General features: G+C 31.7%; 1 protein-coding gene across 1 annotated transcript in view; it reads right to left on the bottom strand.

The window, feature by feature from the left end:
* side-II (sidestep II transmembrane protein) overlaps positions 1-126 on the bottom strand; it is a 162,960-nt gene extending 162,834 nt beyond the window's left edge. The window contains exon 1 of the mRNA XM_081980734.1: positions 30-126. Within this exon, the coding sequence (XP_081836860.1) occupies positions 30-126 (97 nt within the window). The remainder of the gene's footprint in view (positions 1-29) is intronic.
* Positions 127-20,842: the final 20,716 nt, after the last annotated feature.

Raw genomic sequence — 20,842 nt, 5'->3', positions numbered from 1 at the left:
TACATAGTCAATAAAGTTTGACAGGTCACCGTAGTAATCCCAAAAGTTGTGCGGATGTTTTGTAGTCAAATTGGAACCTAATAAATTTTTCTCCTTAAAACGTCGTTTCGCAAAAGTTTTCCGCATGTTACTCGGAAATTTATACAAGCGGAACGGAAAATGTGACAAAGTATTCTCGCCTCGTTTTACGGGGTGGCAGAAGCGAACTTCCCAGGAATTTTTTTGCGTTTTATTGAACTTTCGGATTTACCTACAGTGAAATTGTTTTACTCGGTTTTATAGTTTGTGGTTTTTACAAAAATAAACTAAAGCAAAGAGTTAATCAGCTTAGAAAGTATACGGCAGTTGCGTAATTAGTCGGGGCGATGCAGCTAATCCGAATAAACGTGCGAGTAAAGCGCTAATTATAAAGTTTAGGCTGTTAAAATATGCAAATTTAGTTCCTTGCTCTAATGAGTGTTCGGAAAAGTAGCTAAATTTGATTTAGTACCAGGACACCGCTTTAAAAGGCGCTAAAGACCGGCAAATCTCCAACTATATGTTTTCTTTAATTATGCAGTGAAATTTGTCAATTTTTACTATTTTGTTTAAAGCCGAGTAACTGCCTTATTTCGGTGGACAGCCATTGAAATGGACTCTATACCGATATGCAATATGGGTTGATTGGTTAATTAGTTTAGCCCCTAGAGGGCTTCAAACTTGACCAAAGAATTCTCTTCAATTTTAGTGCACTGTTGCATTTAAACATGATAAACTGCCTTATTTGATTGACATTATATGGACTTTGACTGAGTGGTCCATGTGAAAAGGCTCTTAGACAACGGAGCGGGATAGAGGACATAGGAAGGTGAGTAAGACAGAGAAGAAAATACTGGAATAAACACGTAAACAGAATGGAAGAAAACAGACTTAAAAAAAACACACTTTTTAAAAATGTTTCAAATTTTTGAAAACTAAAAAAAGCCTAAAATTATAATTTGTTTATAGAAAATCAATCTCAAAGGTCTCTAAAAATTCCAATTTCCTTAAAAAAATACATTTTTTGAAAATGTTTCAAATTTTTGAAAACCAAAAACATGCTTAAAATTACAATTTGTTTATAGAAAATCAATCTCAAAGGTCCCTAAAAATTCCAATTTTCTTAAAAAAACACACTTTTTGAAAATGTTTCAAATTTTTGAAAACTAAAAAACAGGCCTAAAATTACAATTTGTTAATAGAAAATCAATCTCAGAGGTCTCTAAAAATTCCAATTTCCTTAAAAAACACACTTTTTGTAAAATAATTCGAATTTTTTAAAACTAAAAAACAGGCCTAAAATTACAATTTGTTTATAGAAAAACAATCTCAGAGGTCTCTAAAAATTCCAATTTTCTTAAAAAAACCCATTTTAAGAAAATGTTTCAAATTTATAAAAACTAAAAAACAGGTCTAAAATTATAATTTGTTTATAAAAAATCAATATCAGATGTCTCTAAAAAAATTTCTAATTTCCTTAAAAAAATATACTTTTTGCAAATGTTTCAAATTTTTGAAAAAAACGTACCTAAAATTACAATTTGTTTATATAAAAACAATCTCAGATGTCTCTAAAAAAATTCTAATTTCCTTAGAAAAAACACTTTTTGAAAATGTTTCAAATTTTTGAAAACTAAAAAACAGGCCTAAAATTACAATTTGTTAATAGAAAATCAATCTCAGAGGTCTCTAAAAATTCCAATTTCCTTAAAAAGCACACTTTTTGTAAAATAATTCGAATTTTTTAAAACTAAAAAACAGGCCTAAAATTCCAATTTGTTTATAGAAAAACAATCTCAGAGGTCTCTAAAAATTCCAATTTTCTTAAAAAAACCCATTTTAAGAAAATGTTTCAAATTTATAAAAACTAAAAAATAGGTCTAAAATTATAATTTGTTTATAAAAAATCAATATCAGATGTCTCTAAAAAAAATTCTAATTTCCTTAAAAAAATATACTTTTTGCAAATGTTTCAAATTTTTGAAAAAAACATGCCTAAAATTACAATTTGTTTATATGAAATCAATCTCAGATGTCTCTAAAAAAATTCTAATTTCCTTAGAAAAAACACACTTTTTGAAAATGTTTCAAATTTTTAGAAAACTAAAAAACAGGCCTAAAATTACAATTTGTTAATAGAAAATCAATCTCAGAGGTCTCTAAAAATTCCAATTTCCTTAAAAAAACACACTTTTTGTAAAATAATTCGAATTTTTCAAAACTAAAAAACAGGCCTAAAATTACAATTTGTTTATAGAAAAACAATCTCAGAGGTCTCTAAAAATTCCAATTTTCTTAAAAAAACCCATTTTAAGAAAATGTTTCAAATTTATAAAAACTAAAAAACAGGTCTAAAATCATAATTTGTTTATAAAAAATCAATATCAGATGTCTCTAAAAAAATTTCTAATTTCCTTAAAAAAATATACTTTTTGCAAATGTTTCAAATTTTTGAAAAAAACATGCCTAAAATTACAATTTGTTTATATAAAAACAATCTCAGATGTCTCTAAAAAAATTCTAATTTCCTTAGAAAAAACACTTTTTGAAAATGTTTCAAATTTTTGAAAACTAAAAAACAGGCCTAAAATTACAATTTGTTAATAGAAAATCAATCTCAGAGGTCTCTAAAAATTCCAATTTCCTTAAAAAGCACACTTTTTGTAAAATAATTCGAAATTTTTAAAACTAAAAAACAGGCCTAAAATTCCAATTTGTTTATAGAAAAACAATCTCAGAGGTCTCTAAAAATTCCAATTTTCTTAAAAAAACCCATTTTAAGAAAATTTTTCAAATTTATAAAAACTAAAAAACAGGTCTAAAATTATAATTTGTTTATAAAAAATCAATATCAGATGTCTCTAAAAAAATTCTAATTTCCTTAAAAAAATATACTTTTTGCAAATGTTTCAAATTTTTGAAAAAAACATGCCTAAAATTACAATTTGTTTATATGAAATCAATCTCAGATGTCTCTAAAAAAATTCTAATTTCCTTAGAAAAAACACACTTTTTGAAAATGTTTCAAATTTTTAGAAAACTAAAAAACAGGCCTAAAATAACAATTTGTTAATAGAAAATCAATCTCAGAGGTCTCTAAAAATTCCAATTTCCTTAAAAAACACACTTTTTGTAAAATAATTCTAATTTTTTAAAACTAAAAAACAGGCCTAAAATTACAATTTGTTTATAGAAAAACAATCTCAGAGGTCTCTAAAAATTCCAATTTTCTTAAAAAAACCCATTTTAAGAAAATGTTTCAAATTTATAAAAACTAAAAAATCGGTCTAAAATTATAATTTGTTTATAAAAAATCAATATCAGATGTCTCTAAAAAAAAATCTAATTTCCTTAAAAAAATATACTTTTTGCAAATGTTTCAAATTTTTGAAAAAAACATGCCTAAAATTACAATTTGTTTATATGAAATCAATCTCAGACGTCTCTAAAAAAATTCTAATTTCCTTAGAAAAAACACACTTTTTGAAAATGTTTCAAATTTTTAGAAAACTAAAAAACAGGCCTAAAATTGCAATTTGTTAATAGAAAATCAATCTCAGAAGGACCAAAAAATTACAAAGAATTGAATTTATTAAAAGCTAATCAAATTTAGCTAAATTTGATTTAGTACCAGCACACCGCTTTAAAAGGCGCTAAAGACCGGCAAATCTCCAACTATATGTTTTCTTTAATTATGCAGTGAAATTTGTCAATTTTTACTATTTTGTTTAAAGCTGAGTAACTGCCTTATTTCACTTGAAATAATTTTTTTTATGTCAATGTATAGCCATTGAAATGGACTCTATACCGATATGCAATATGGGTTGATTAGTTAATTAGTTAAGCCGCTAGAGGGCTTCAAACTTGACCAAAGAATTCTCTTCAATTTTAATGCACTGTTGCATTTAAACATGATAAACTGCCTTATTTGTCTGACCTGATATGGACTTTTATATGTTGATGGATAGTCAATGGACTGAGTGGTCCATGTGAAAAGGCTCTTAGACAACGGAGCGGGATAGAGGACATAGGAAGCTGGGTAAGACAGAGAAGAAAATACTGGAATAAACACGTAAACAGGATGGAAGAAGAGGAAGCATAATAGGCAAAACAGGCATTAGCCTACCTATACGGACACCCATATTAGAACGAAAGAAGAAGAAGAAGAATAAATCTACCTTAACAGAAGGTAAACAGCAAACAGCTGTTTTCTGGTATTTCAATGCATTTGGATATCTAGAAAAAAATACAAACTTGCAACCTTACACAAAAATACGTATGCAGTCAAAGTTACACACGAAGACCAATTTCAATAGACAAATTGTCACCTTTTGGTTAATAAACTTATCTAAAATCCTCTAAAAATGTGAAACTTTAATGCAACAACCTTATTACTAAAGCATTCCCTTTTAAGTGACCAAAGTCCGGCCCGGCACAAGACAAAGACACGTTCGCTAAGCGCCCATTCATATGGAGATTGGTAAAGTTAGTTCGAGCTCGAGTTTCACTCGAAACAAGCCGTCTTTCCTTCCAGCCTGGCAAAGATTACGTCTTCGCCGTGGAAGTAGCATTATCTGCCTCTAACTTATTCACGTTACGACAACAACTGTCGTAAGTCGAACTGCCTGCCTCTAAACCCGATGCGAAGTTACGGGCCCCAAGTCCCGGTCTCTAAGTAGAACTTAATACCGTCCGCTGGAAAGAGACGACGCTCACTTTATAATCTCGGCTGATATGGAGATTAAAGAACGCCATAACAGTTGAAGATTATGTATATTAGTTTAGTACTATGTTGGTTTTAACTAGGTAGGGGGATAAAGATTGAATGTGTTTGATAAACCAGCTCGAAGGACCGCAACGCAGGAAAACTGGAAAATTCCTGCGTTTAGTTTAGAAATCCTTTGTGATTTTATCACAAAACGTGTTTTCTGGCATTTTCAGAGAAAGAATAAATGTGTAAAACTAGTTATGTGTACAAATTATTTGGTCCCACAATTACGTAATATAAACCAAACTTTTACAAATACCCCGTGCATTATTGTCCCTATAATGCCCTTGATGTCTTAATTACTATAAAATTGAGTAATTCCGCAATTTTTTTTAATTGTTCTACAGAGTGCCTAAACCACTCAAAGCTCTATCCGGTATTAGGTCACTTCCTGTCATCTGTATACAAGGTGTGGCAAATTACATGGTCAGGTTTGTTGGTCGGGCCCTGACGGCTATTAGGGGAATTGGAGCGTTTTTAAAGTTACATAACCAGATTTTGCGGTTAATTCGCAACAATTTTTGTTTTTGATATATTTTGAAACACTGTTTCAAAGGAGTCAGGGAGAAAATTGACTAAAAAACCCACTGGAAGTGAGAAACTAAATGTTTTAAGTACATTTTTGGAATCCTCATTAAATTTTATCTCCAATGATATAAAAAAGACTACAAAATCAAGTAAGTTCAGGGAGACAAGTGGTGTCAAAATTTGAACTGCCAGAAACACAGTTTTAAAGGACAGTCAGGGAGAAATATGCCTAAAAAGCCCACTTGAAGTGAGAAAATGAATTTTTTAAGTACATTTTTAGAATCCTTATTAAATTTTGAATCCAATGACATAAACCCAATATACATCTTAAAAAAGACTACAAAATCAGGTAAGGTCAAAGAGAAACATTGTGTTAAAATTTGAACTGCCAGAAACACAGTTTCAAAGGACAGTCAGGGAGAAAATTGCCTTGAAAACCCACTTGAAGTGAGAAAATAAATGTTTTAAGTACATTTTTGGAATCCTCATTAGACTTTTAATCCAATGACATAAAAATAAGCACTACAAAATCAGGTAAGGTCAAAGAAAAACGTTGTGTCAAAATTTGAACTGCCAGAAACAGTTTCAAAGGACAGTCAGGAAGAAAATTGCCGAAAAAACCCACTTGAAGTGAGAAAATGAATTTTTTAAGTACATTTTTGGAATCCTCGTTAAATTTTGAATCCAATGACATAAAAAAAGACTACAAAATCAAGTAAATTCAGGGAGAAAAGTGGTGTCAACATTTGAACTGCCAGAAACACAGTTTCAAAGAACAGTCAGAGAGAAAATTGCCTAAAAAACCCACTTGCAGTGAAAAAATGAATTTTTTAAGTACATTTTTGAAATCTTTATTAAATTTTGTATCCAATGATATAAAAAAGACTACAAAATCAGGTAAATTTAGGGAGAAAAGTTGTGTCAAAATTTGAACTGCCAGAAACACAGTTTGAAAGGACAGTCAGGGAGAAAATTGCCTTAAAAAACCCACTTGAAATGAGAAAATAAATATTTGAAGTACATTTTTGGAATCCTCATAAAACTTTTTATCCAATGACATAAAAAAGACTACAAAATCAGGTAAATTCAGGGTGAAAAGTGGTCTCAAAATTGGAACTGCCAGAAACACAGTTTGAAAGGACAAAATCGCCTTTAAAACCCACTTGGAGTGAAAAAATGACTGTTTTAAGCACATTTTTAGAATTCCCATTAAATTTCCTATCTTTTGACATAAAAAAACACTACAAAATCGGGAAGAAAAGTGGTGTCATTTATTAACTAGTTTGACAGATTAATGTACTAATTATTACTACGTTGGCATAACTTTACGAAAATTAGAATAAGAGTTTATGCCAAAATTTGCCTTATATTTTAGCAGTGAGCAGAAATTTTCCGTGATTTTGTCAATGTGAATACCCCAAAGAAACCAAGCTACGATTTTGGATAATCTACTTAAATTAGGTCATTTTAAGCCAATTTTCACGTATTTCAAAGCCTTTTTCGATTTTTTCTTACAGATATTCTAAAAGTTGTATTTTTTAATCGATTTTCTATAAAAGGACGAAAGAAGATACATATTAAATAGAAAGGAATTGCTCCACACCAATGGGCTTGGCTAAAATATCAAAAGATATCGTAAATTTAGCTAAAAACATGGACTTTTACGATTTTTACCGATATCGATCATCTATGTAATTGTAAGGACAAGCACAATTGGACAACATTGCAAAAACTTGATACAAGATTAGGCTACTGGTTTTATTGGCAGTATTATATAATTATAAGAAATTTAAATAAAAAAAATTACTAATATACCACATTTCAAAAATTGAATACTAAATGAGGTCATTCGTGTTTTTGGCAATATTGCCAAATTGCGTTTTTCGATCAATCCCAAGTAATTTTAGCAAAAATTAACAACGCAAAATTTTAGTTTTATTTTAGTTAAGAAAATCGTTATTGATTAAGAAACTTAATGTTATTAAGGATAGTTATTTATCCTTGCTATTATTTTTTTTTTTACGGCGAATTTCTTTATTTTGGCTTCAACAGCCAATTTGACATAATTTTTTTATGCAACTGAATTTATGGAGAACTTACAGTAAAAACGTTAGATGTTTTCATATAAACTAAATTCATAAAAAACTTTGATCTTAAAATAACCTGCTCTATCGAATTATGAGTCTTGCTGCTTAAACTGACTCACCCTGTAGATTTCTTAGAACATTTGATACGTTTAGATCACATTTCGTTTGGGGATGAATTTTTTCGCAGATTTCGATGGCGTTTGTTAGCGGATTTACTTTTTCCATTTACCGTCGACGATTTTCGGCCCTAATTCATTTTCGCACGTACGCTGTAAACCGTAACGCCCCTGATGGGCAAAAAGGACAAGTGCTTATGGCCGGTTTTTGCTGTCATTTTTAATTAAAACGTCGCACTTTTATGTTTGAAATATGAGAATAGGAAACGGACGAAAACTCGAATCCTGGCCGGTGCGGTTCGCCACCCTCGGGAATCATTAACGGTCAGAAAATTTTTGTTGCTACTTTCAAATCCGTTAATTAACTTTCTGGTCGATGGACGTTATTTATTGGACGTAACCTGCGATACTAACAAATGTTAGCGGATTTATGAATCCGTCAGGATACGTGAATTTTTATTATTGGTTAATTCGGATTGAGGGTAGTGAAACTCCCTATTGGCCGCTGGTGTACGAAGCAGTAAATTCCGATTAAATTACACCGGATGCTTTTTAAATCGTAGACGCAAAGCGTGAAAATAACATACATAACTTCGAATCAGATTTTACGGTTAATTCCGACTAATTTGGCTCTTTTGCAAAATTTTCGTATACTTAACCATTTTCTCGATAATCCACAAAAACTGGTTGCAGTACAGGCAGTAGTTCCTCTACTTTTTGACTTACAGGCTGCATAAACAATTCGATATGAAAGTTACATAAACAGATTTTGCGGTTAATTCTGAACAATTTTGCTCTCCAATAATATTTTTGTATCTCTAACCGTTTTCTAGATATTCAACAAAAATCAGTTGAAGGGTACTTTGATCAAATTTCGAAACGGACACTATAATATAGGGTGAGTAAATCATTTAAAATAAAGCTCTTGCAGTCTTTTTTCCTGCCATACCAGTCACTTGATCGGTTGTTGCGAATTGTATACAGGGTGTGGCAAAATAGAGCGTCATGTTTGTTTGTCGGTCTCTGACGGCCTTTAGGGGCCTTGGCAACATTGTAAAGTTACATATCCAGATTCTACGATTAATTCTGAACAATTTTGCACTCTTGCAAAATTCTAGCAATTTTAATCATTTTCGAGATATTCGACCAAAATCAATTATTCGGTAATTTGACCAAAACTTTCAAAACAAACCCTTGAACTTTCAAAAACTGAATAACTTTGGCATTTTTTGACTTACAGGGTGCGTAAATCACTCAAAATAAAGGTCTTTCAGTTCTTTTTCCTGCCATACTAGTCACTCGGTCGGTTCCTGTATAATATACACAGAGTGTTGCAAATTAGAGAGTCATGTTTGTTTATTGGTCCCTGATGGCCCTTAAGGGTTTTTGGCTCAATTTCAAAATTACATAATCAGATTTTGCGGTTAATTCTGATCAATTTTGCTTTCTTGCGAAATTCTCGTATATTTAACCGTTTTCAAGATTTGACAAAAACCAGTTTCGCTGTATTTTGATCAAAATTTCTGAAACCGACACTTAAATTTTCAAAATTGTATAACTCAACCGTTTTTTAAATTACAAAGTGCGTGAACCACGTAAAATACAGCTCTTTCAGTCCTTTTTCCTAATATACCAGTCACTAAATCGTTTTTTTTTTAATTATACACAGTGTGGCAAATTAGAGAGTCATGTTTGTTTATTGGTCCCTGATGGCCCTTAAGGGTTTTTGGTTCAATTTCAAAATTACATAATCAGATTTTGCGGTTAATTCTGAACAATTTTGCTCTCTAGCGAAATTCTCGTATATTTAACCGTTTTCAAGATATTTGACAAAAACCAGTTGCGCTGTATTTTGATCAAAATTTCTGAAACCGACACTTGAATTTTCAAAATTGTATAACTCAACCGTTTTTTAAATTACAAAGTGCGTGAACCACGTAAAGTAAAGCTCTTTCAGTCCTTTTTCCTAACATACCAGTCCCTCAATCCTTTTTTTTTATAATTATACAGAGTGTGGCAAATTAGAGAGTCAGGTTTGTTTATTGGTCCTTGATGGCCCTTAAGGGTTTTTGGTTCAATTTCAAAATTACATAATCAGATTTTGCGGTTAATTCTGAACAATTTTGCTCTCTAGCGAAATTCTCGTATATTTAACCGTTTTCAAGATATTTGACAAAAACCAGTTGCGCTGTATTTTGACCAAAATTTCTGAAACCGACACTTGAATTTTCAAAATTGTATAACTCAACCGTTTTTTAAATTACAAAGTGCGTGAACCACGTAAAGTAAAGCTCTTTCAGTCCTTTTTCCTAACATACCAGTCACTCAATCGTTTTTTTTTTTTTTAATTATACAGAGTAAGTCAAATTAGAGAGTCAGGTTTGTTTATTGGTCCCTGATGGCCCTTAAGGGTTTTTGGCTCAATTTCAAAGACGGTCATTCTTAACAATTTTGGTCTCATGCTAAATTTTTGTATATTTAACAGTTTTCTAGATATTTGACAAAAATTAGTTGCACGGTACATTTACTACGTTTATATTTTATAGCTTATTCAATCCGATCAAGTAAACCGCCATAAAATCCTCGATATAAACAACGCATATTGGATTGATTAGTCTATTCTAAAGATTAACAGGATTGAAACACTGAATCCGATCAAAACGTCACTTTTTAAACGAGATATACGGGATTGAATAATCTGGCATTTGACAACTGACGTTAACAAAGACAAGTGAATAAGAAAAACAACTCCTATTTTTCGTTTTTTTGTTTAGAAACGACTTCTGCTTTGAAAAACCGAACACCCCGAAAACGAAAAAGGTCGTTTGACAGCTGACTGCGACAAAATAGGAATGTTGTCATCAGTGTCAAATGTCAATTCTATTTCTATTTTGTATCTTTTTTTATTTTACTGCTCTGGTTCTATCGGCTTGTCTACATATCTGGAGGATTGAACTTATGATTGTTCTATCCGCTTCAATATTCGGATTAAAGTTACACGATACAAACGTAGTCAATGAGTCAAAAATATCGTAACGGACACTTGAAATTTCTTAATTGAATAACTACCCCATTTTTTGAAATGCAGGATGCGTAAACCACTCATAATACAGCTCTTTTAATCCTCTTTCCTGCCATACAGTTACTCGATAGATTCCTGGATAATATACAGTCTGTCCCAAATTCGATGCGCACCATTGGGATCTCAGTTATTATTGAAGTAACAAAAATGTCTAAATTAGAAAAGTTTTAAAGAAATATATGGCTAGTTCAAATCTTTTTTGAAAAATATTCTATTATTTTTTGTTTTCAAGATATTTCGAAAAAACTGAACAGTGATGATTTCTTACATGGCCATTATTTTGCTGTTTATTGGACATCCGGTAATCTTCGACATTGTTAGGACACTTTGTTCTGAAGAATAATTTGGTTGTCCCAAAAATGTTTTATCTTTATTTATTTTTGAGGTTAGGACACTAAATTTTGTTTTACTTATGTAAGCCATATCTAATTTTATTATCATCTAATAGGCCAAAAAATCATCATTTTTCAGTTTTGTTTAAATATCTCGAAAACAAAAAAAAATTATTTTAATAATTGTACGATGTAATTATGTGTGATTCATATTGTGTGTGTAGTGTAATAATTATGTATGTTCTTTTTTGCTGCTTTTGTATGTTTTGAGATATTTGACAAAAACTAGTAATTAAAGGTAATTAATTTTTATTATTGATTAATCCGGATTGAGGGTGGTGAAACTCCCTATTGAGCACTGGTGTACGAAGCAGTAAATCCTGATTATATTACACCGGATGCTTTTTTAAATCGTAGACGCAAAACGTGAAAATAACAAATATAAATAAAATATCGGTGAGCAACAAGCCAAACTCGAACTGCACATCCCCATTTAATCCAACAATGAAATACATTTATTCTCATTTGTGCTACATCCAGGCAATGCGTTAATATTGTTTGTTGGAGGGCTGGCAAATTGGTTCCCGTTATACTTGTAAATTGGCAAACCGGGAATTTTAGCTGATTTCAATTCAACGTATGCCACGATTTATACCTCGTCCAAATATTAAACGCCGCTGCTTTGCCAATCTCTCTAATCTATCAATTATTATTGTTCCCATTACTCCTGGAAATTGCATTATTTAACGGTGCAGCGCCAGATGGCAAAATGATTCGTTTTTGCCAAATTTTAATCATCCGATTATTTGGTAGTGTCGATTGGTTTCGGTTTATCGGTGATTTTACAGCTATACAGCAACAAGCAAACTGAAAACAGTACTGAGTGCGTAAAAAATGGAACACTTTTAGGTTAGTTCATTTCAATCATTTCAAAAAAGGAGTAATAAACTCAGAAATGAAAAAATAATAATTGAAGACATTTTGTTTCGTGGATCTTTACCTACAAATCTTACTTTGTTTAGAAGTATATTTAATAGATTTTTGAAAACCCCACAATCAGCCTAATAAAAATAAATAATAATATACAGGATGAGCCTTAAATAGGCAAATAAAATGCTTATACCAAACTGAAACGTTTCAGAAAATGTTATGTTGTGTAGCAGTTTCCCTTCCTTTCTATCTGACATGATTCTAATGCTGTCGTGGAAAGATTTTCCTTTAAACTGCTTCACCTGGTCCAGCCATCATTTTGGAAAACGTCCTCTAGGTCATGTTCCCTCCCTTGGATCAAAAGTTTTTCGAGATTGTCATCTTTCCTTCTGCTGACATGTCCAAAATACTTGAGAATCAGTTGTTTGATTTTAGTGACTTCGATGATAAGTTCTTCGAGTATGGATACGTTAGTTTTACGGGCTGTCTAGGAAATCTTCAGTAGTCTTCTCCAGACCCACATCTCAAACGCATCCAACATGGCGATGTCTGTGGCTTTTTTAAGGTCCCGGATTCTGCTGCGTATAGCGCAATTGGAAAAACAAAGTTGTCTACTAATCTGCATAAAATGCTTATACCAAACTGAAACATGTCAGAAAAATACTACTTTGCAATCACAACTGATCTCTCTTTAGTCATTAGCTTCATGTTTGAAGCGTCGTGATCCTATGTTTGTCTCATGTTGTGTTTTTAGGAGTTTCCCTCCATTCCTTTCTATCTGACATTTTTCTAATACTGTCCTGGAAAGATTTTTCTTTAAACTGCTTCACCTGGTCCAGCCAAAAAACCTTAGTCTAAAGTTTGCATATCTAATATCTCAAATTAAGTAAATTTTCTAAAATAATACAAAATTCTTTTTTTTGGGATTTTTTTAGTATTAAAATCCGTAATGTAATAAATAAAACCTAAATCAGTATTTTACAAATCCGCCGGCATTAACACAAAACCGCCCCCAATCAATTCTCTCACTAATCAGTTGAAAATAGCGTTGTTAGACCGCGACCGAGAAATATAAATTATCGATAAACATTTATAGTAAACCGCGCGTAAATTTGTCGTTACGATTTTGTAATCAATTACAAAACCACATTCATATTTTCCTATTTAGCTCGGTCAAAAGTGGATTACAATTTCAATTTCGCCCACCCTCATAAACCTGCGTAAACAAAACAAACCGGAAGACAGCAAAATTCCATTTAGCGGAATCCAAACCGATCTAACACTATCCGGATTGTTTTTTCTTTTATATACAAAGGCGGCAATTCACGTGTACTCCCTCTGTTTGCACATCTTCCAACTAAATCCCCCCGGGGGAATGTTATTTCATCTTCTTACCATAAGTGGCCGAATGTTTATTCGAAATGTCGTGATGCCTTTTTGCAAAATCGAATCTTTAATCGAACAAAAATACGTCTAGAATTCGTGTGGCTCTCGAATTCGGACCCACGAAAGAGGCTTAGCGACCCAGGAGAATAACCTCAATAACAACGGGAATCCAAAAAATATGAGGAGGGACACCGTTTATTTTTTCAGTGTATTGGGAAATCAGTGATGTGAGTGGAATGACAATTTTTCTTTATTTTTAGTTTATAAACCACCAGCAATAAAATCTTGTAAAAGCGTATGAGCAGCCTCCAAAAAAACAGAAATTTAAGATATTGGTTGGATTTTAGGACACTTGAACTGTGAGGCATTGAAGTACGACTACTGGAGAGTATTCCTAGAACACTCATTTATAATATCCGATAGTCGTTCAAAACGAACGAGGACGATTAAAGTGTCCAGTGGGCATTTTATAGGAGCACTACAGAGAAAACATAGAAAGTACGACTACTGAAGAGTATTCCTAGGACACCTATTTATAATATCCAATAGTCATTCAGAACGAACGCGGACGATTAAAGTATCCAGTGGACATTTTAAAGGAACACTACAGAGAAAAACATAGAAATTTAAAATATTTATGATATTTTGGGACACTTGAACTGTGAGGCATTGAAGTACGACTACTGGAGAGTATTCCTAGGACACTCATTTATAATATCCAATAGTCATTCAGAACGAACGAGGACGATTAAAGTGTCCAGTGGACATTTTTTAAGAGCACTACAGAGAAAACATAGGAAGTACGACTACTGGAGAGCATTCCTAGGACACTCATTTATAATATCCAATAGTAATTCAGAACGAACGCGGACGATTAAAGTGTCCCGTGGACATTTTATAATAGCACTACAGAGAAAACAGAAATTTTAAATATTTATGATATTTTAGGACACTTGAACTGTGAGGCATTGAAGTACGACTACTGGAGAGTATTCCTAGAACACTCATTTATAATATCCAATAGTCGTTCAGAAGGAACGAGGACGATTAAAGTGTCCAGTGGACATTTCATAGGAGCACTACAGAGAAAACATAGAAAGTACGACTACTGGAGAGTATTCCTAGGACACCTATTTATAATATCCAATAGTCATTCAGTACGAACGCGGACGATTAAAGTATCTAGTGAAGATTTTAAAGGAACACTACAGAGAAAAACATAGAAATTTAAAATATTTATGATATTTTGGGACACTTGAACTGTGAGGCACTGAAGTACGACTACTGGAGAGTATTCCTAGAACACTCATTTATAATATCCAATAGTCGTTCAGAAGGAACGAGGACGATTAAAGTGTCCAGTGGACATTTCATAGGAGCACTACAGAGAAAACATAGAAAGTACGACTACTGGAGAGTATTCCTAGGACACCTATTTATAATATCCAATAGTCATTCAGTACGAACGCGGACGATTAAAGTATCTAGTGAAGATTTTAAAGGAACACTACAGAGAAAAACATAGAAATTTAAAATATTTATGATATTTTGGGACACTTGAACTGTGAGGCACTGAAGTACGACTACTGGAGAGTATTCCTAGAACACTCATTTATAATATCCAATAGTCGTTCAGAACGAACGAGGACGATTAAAGTGTCCAGTGGACATTTTATAGGAGCCCTACAGAGAAAACATAGAAAGTACGACTACTGGAGAGTATTCCTAGGACACCTATTTATAATATCCAATAGTCATTGGAACGAGTCATTTGAGAACGAACGCGGACGATTAAAGTATCCAGTGGACATTTTAAAGGAACACTACAGAGAAAAACAGAAATTTAAAATATGTAAGATATTTTGGGACACTTGAACTGTGAGGCACTGAAGTACGACTGCTGGAGAGTACTCCTCCTGGACACGGGCGGTTAAGTTAGGTTAGGTTTTTACGTAATTTTGTGGAGATTTATGAATAACTTCACCCAAACTTATTTTTATCACTTTTTTAGTAAAAATAGTATTTATCTTATAACGAATGACGAGTGAGTAATCCCAAATTCAAAAACATCGTAATTACCTACCAAATTCATTCAAGATAAACTATAGTATATGACTGAATGACCCCAAGTTTGGGTTATTTCGATAAAACGTATTTCCTAATAAACAATTAACGTAATTAATGGCCGGCGCCTTAAGTCACGATTCAATAATTGTTTTTTGTTCTTAAATTGGTGACAATTTTCCCAGAACTATTCAAACTATCAATATTTATGTACGTGTTTGTTTAACAAATTAAACGGGAAACTGTGGTATTTATATAGTTTTGTAGAAATTCCCTGAGAGTAATTCAACACAGTCATATTGCAATCAGGATGTTGATACGGAATTTTACTCGATTCTGACAGATACAGGGAGACAAAAAGCAGGATTTTACTGAAAAAACTCAATTATTAACATCATTTAGCCACTAAAATTTCAAATTACAGTAAGTTGTAAGTTTAAATTTAAAACATTTTGAATGACTGAAACAATGTCTGAATATTGCTTAGTAATTCAAATCTCTCAATTGATCAATTGATTTTTCCAAAATTCAGTGGAAAATTGAATTATGTCATTTTTGGGATAGTCCCCATACTTATACAGACCAATACAGATATTTTTCCGCAAAACTCAGTGTCTGGTGACTTTTTTTAAACTATAGGCAAATATATTTTAGAAAAGGAAAAGTACTTTTATGAGATTTTTCTAGTATTAAGATAATTTGTAATAATATCTTAGTTTAATAAAAAATTTATTTAAGTGAGTGTCTAAAAAGGTGATTATTTCTATGAGTTTCACACGTGAAAACCAATTTTCCAACAAATTGTTGTAGAGCAGTAAAAGTGAAATAAACATTTTACGTTGATGATAGTAGGATAAATTTTAAAGTATTGCTAACCTCTTATGGAACAATGATTTTCGACTAAACACTTTTCTCCTTCTTTCTCTTAAAATGAGTATTATCGGTTTATCAACAAAATATTTCATCCTAAAGTAATAGAGTCCATCTGAAAGCAACCACTTTCAAAAATAATACGGTTATTTCGTTGGAATTTCGCATTTCCGCGTTTACCCTTGAATTGAGCAGAATGCAATTTCCGTTCCGATAAGATGACAGAACGAGAAAATGAGACAGCAAGAGGAGGAACGAGAGCAAAGGTACAGCTTTTACATGATACATTTTCCATGCAACGTATTATATCCAGCGGATAAAAGCCGGATAGTGTACCGATACCGTGTTTTGCGTTGACGTCGATCTCAAAGTTCGGAAACTACTTCAACGTTTCCAATATAGTTTGACAGTTCATCGAGCCAAAATGAATTCGGGAAGTTCGCCAGACTTATGCCCGAAATTGTTTCGCCAGTTATGGATGAACTACAGACAAATTTCCAGTATTATTAGCTGCGTATATAAACTGGATATTTTCTGCAAGCCAATCGATAGTTCACTAATGCTAATAGACAAAACTGTCAAATTGTCAAAATCCAGCTTGCTGTTAAGCAAGTTTTACACCGCAGAATTTTACCAATGTAAAACAAAACTTCCAAATGTCAAATTCACCATAAAATAGCTTGTATTTGTATAAATCACCTAAAAGACGCTAGTTATTTAGCTTTGTCAGTTTTGAAATCAATCAACTATTGTAACTCAAATATTCAGCCTGCAAATATGTAATAAAATTAGGAGATTGTCATGTTTTTAAATAACCAGTTTAGTAGACCAGTTATTCAAGAAGTCAGTCAGCAGAACCAAAAATTACCTATTAACTAAATTGCATATATTAATAAAAATAACACGGTTACAGTTTAAAAGTTGGCCTTGTCATATTTTTGTTAGTGTATCAGCGCATAACCGAATACATTAAAAACAAGACAGTTATTCAAATAACCTTCTCTTCATCAGGTTATTCCTAGTCAAGTTCAAATCTGCCTTCAGGGCATGTCAGATTGTCTACTTTAAAACAAATTTGGTTATAAGTAATTTGAATACAATTGACTATTTAAAAAAATCTACTTCCATAAAGTATTATGCGGTGTTGTGTGGTGTGGTTAGTAATAAATATAGTTTAACAGCCATTTTGATTGTATTAATACATTTGTGTGAATTGTAGGAAAAATACTACTCGAAATATGAAAAGATTGTTTTTTGAGTCCAAATATTCTGATCCAGGCTATAGCTTATAACAGCTAAAGATATAGCTTGTAAGCTTAATGGAAAGTTGGAAAAAATAGAAATAACACAAAGTAAAATCAGTCTGCTTGTCAGGTGTATTTAGACTTGCATTTGTTTCTTAAAAAACTTAGCATAAGTAATAATACTAAGTTTTCTGTATTGGAAATACTCCAGTAACTTCAGGTAGTCAGTGACAAATCTGTACTTTTTCTAATAAAAATGGTGCAACAATGCTTGTATAATAATAACATTTTTTTTTTCTAGTAAATTTCTAAATAAAATTTCAAACAAACTTCAACAAAACCTAATACTTTTCTGGGTACAGTTTGCCTGTGACATAGTGGAAAAAGTACCTAATTAACCAATTTTTACCAGTTTATAACTTATATTTTCTCTCTCTAGTAACACAGTTTATTGCTTTGCCTGATTAGTGATGAACTGAAAATTCTAAACTTTAAAAAGTAATTTCTTTGTTTCTAGTTGGGTCTTCTGTCTCACCGTACCAAAAAGGTTTGTTGGGAAATAGTTATTTACCTAACAAGTGCGGAAAGTGGTACTTTTTGTTCGGGCAAGCAGTTAAAGGGCGGGAAAGACGCTTTCCGCATGATGAGTACAACATTTTTCCTACAAGTATCAATTTTCATTAAATTGAAGGGAAGTGTATAGTAAAATTATTGAAATGAGAGCTTCTGTTGCGAAGATGATTAAAAATATATTCTTAATTATTGAGAAATCAAATAAACAGTTATGGTTTTTTGATTTAAATGCTCTTTTTTTTGAAAAATAAAATGAGAATTTTGTAATTTTATGTATATCAAGTTTCTTGTAGATTCGTCTTCATTGTGAGGTTTTGTTGTAATTGTGTGATCTTAATATGTTTTGAGTTTTGAATATTGTTCTGATGTTATATTTTTTAACTATTTGTTTTATTTTGTCAGAGATACCTGGAATGGTAAATTTTGATTTTGATTTTCAGATGATCTTGGATGTTCTAAATCTCTAAAACATTTATTAATAAATGTTTCAAGATAGTCATTTTGTTTTAGAACATTTTTAATCAACAGTTTTATCAAATTTTAAGGAATTTGATGTTAACTTGCTTATTTTAAATGGAACACCTTGTCTATTATTGTATTTTTGAATAGTCCTATCGATTTCAATGATGTATCATAACCTATATCTATCTAAAACGGTTTTTGAGATATTGACTTTTAAAAAATGACACTTTCAGATATCCAAGTGTCATAACTCCTAACCAGAATGAGATAGAGCAAAACGGTTGGCATGTTCTTATCTCAACTTTTTGAGCTTTATCATTTGATAATATTTTTAATTTTGACAGGTGTGAAAAACAGTAAAGAAATTGACACCTGTCAAATTTTCTAATATGACCATGCAATAGATCTCAAAAAGTTAAGATAAGAACATGCAAGCCGTTTTGCTCTATTTTATTCAGATTAGAGCCGCATTCCTTTTCACGCTCGATGGAGCTTGCAGAGCTTTTTTGACGTCAGAATGACGTAATTTGACAATTGGTCAAATTATGGATTTGTCAAATTACGTCATCGTGACGTCAAAAACGAATGCGGTCTAGGAGGTATGACACTCCAAAAACTAAAAATGTCATTTTTCAAACGTCAATATTTCGAAAATTGTTGCTATATGTTATGATACATCAAAAATATTTGAAATCGATACGCAAGCTGACAGCTACTTCCGGCTAAACCGGAAGTGACAGAAAGATGAAAATATTTTAAAAATACAGTGTGTCTCAAACTGGTTCTACATGTATTGGGATCTCTGTAACCGTCAGAGCTACAGAGTCGCTTAAATGAGGAAAATTTTAGAGAATTTTATGTGAAACTTATTTCTGGTTTCCAAATTAAATTATCTTTCTCCGTTTTCCGGAAAATTGGAAAAACGTCAGAGGCTGCATTTAAAACACTCTTTAACAAATCCATATCTCGGAAAAGTGCCTTAATAATGTCTTAGTTTCAAAACTCTCTTTAGCTTTGTTAAAGAGTGTTTAAAATGCAGCCTCTAACGTTTTCCCAATATTCCGTAAAACGGAAAAAGATAATTTAATTTGGAAACCGGAAATAAGTTTTACGTAAAATTATCTAAAACTTTCCCTATTTAACCGACTCCGTAGCTCTTACCGTTTTCGAGATCCCAATACATGTAGAAGCAATTTGGGACACACCGAATTTATGTTCCTTTCAAAATTTCAAAATTCTATAATTATTTGATCCTGATTTTAATGAACGGTTTGGGTGGCTAACCTGTATATCTTCACAAAATTGTTGGTTTGTAATTAAAATTATTAAAATTATTTTCTTCGAAATGTTCCATAAAAATATTACTTAATATTGGAGAAAATGGAGAACCCATTGCCATCCCACAATTTTGTTGGTAATCCCCATCTCCATATTGGAAAAATGTTGTTTTTACACAAATTGTTAAAAGTTGAGTAAAAACACAAGTGTTTCAAGTTACACAAGTGTTTCAAGTTGAGGAAATGAGAATGTTTATGTAAGATTCTGTGTTACCTACTAAAAGATTTAAAATATTTAGTAAGAATTAGCCTTAATGCCATATTGTTTTTATGAATTTTAGGAACACCATATTCGATGTTTCTTTAAATTTGCAATTTTTTCTGTCTGGTTTGTATTTAGTTTTGTGCAATTCATTTAAAAGAGTCATGACTTTGTTGTGGTAAGTGATATCTAACTCTATTTTTCCAAGTATTTTAGCCTAGTTTTATTCTTCAATTTTTGCAGCCAAATTGCTATGCAAAAATTTGATTTCCTCACTGTGAAAAGCCACATCTCAAATTAAATTGACTATACCAAAATCCACTAGTGGGTTTATGGTTTAACATCAGTCACAAACCAATTTGCACCTTAGTGTTTTTGAGGATTGTCAAAATCCTCTTTCACACCAGGGAAATTATGTATAAAAATTGATTTGCCCTGTTGCCCTGACTGTATTAGTGGAAAAATCACTGTTGAATATCCAAACCACAAAGCTTTGGTTAATTTACAAACTGGAAAGTTTGGTTAGGAAATATCAGAAGTTTTGTATTGTAACATTATCGATGTAAAGTTAAAGTTTTTAACTAACTAATTTTCATCGTGTTTATATGTGAAACTTTTGTAGTCCTTTGGGCTTAATATTTGGTTTATTAAACTAATTTTAAACGTGATTTAAATTTTTTGCTCGTTTAACAGCAAAACTGATAAATTGTCACCGCGTGTAAGTTGCATGCATTTAATGAAAATTGCCGCTTTTAAAATAATTAGAAAAGCAACGTCCCTAAAAAGATAAAGTTACCGTTTTCCATTAAATTATGAAATATCGAGCGCGGACCGTTTTTCTTC

This window comes from Ips typographus, linkage group LG5 (genome assembly GCF_016097725.1).
Source record: "Ips typographus isolate SLU linkage group LG5, UJ_Ityp_2.0, whole genome shotgun sequence".
Lineage (NCBI taxonomy): Eukaryota > Metazoa > Arthropoda > Insecta > Coleoptera > Curculionidae > Ips > Ips typographus.
This window is presented reverse-complemented; position numbering and strand designations above follow the sequence as displayed.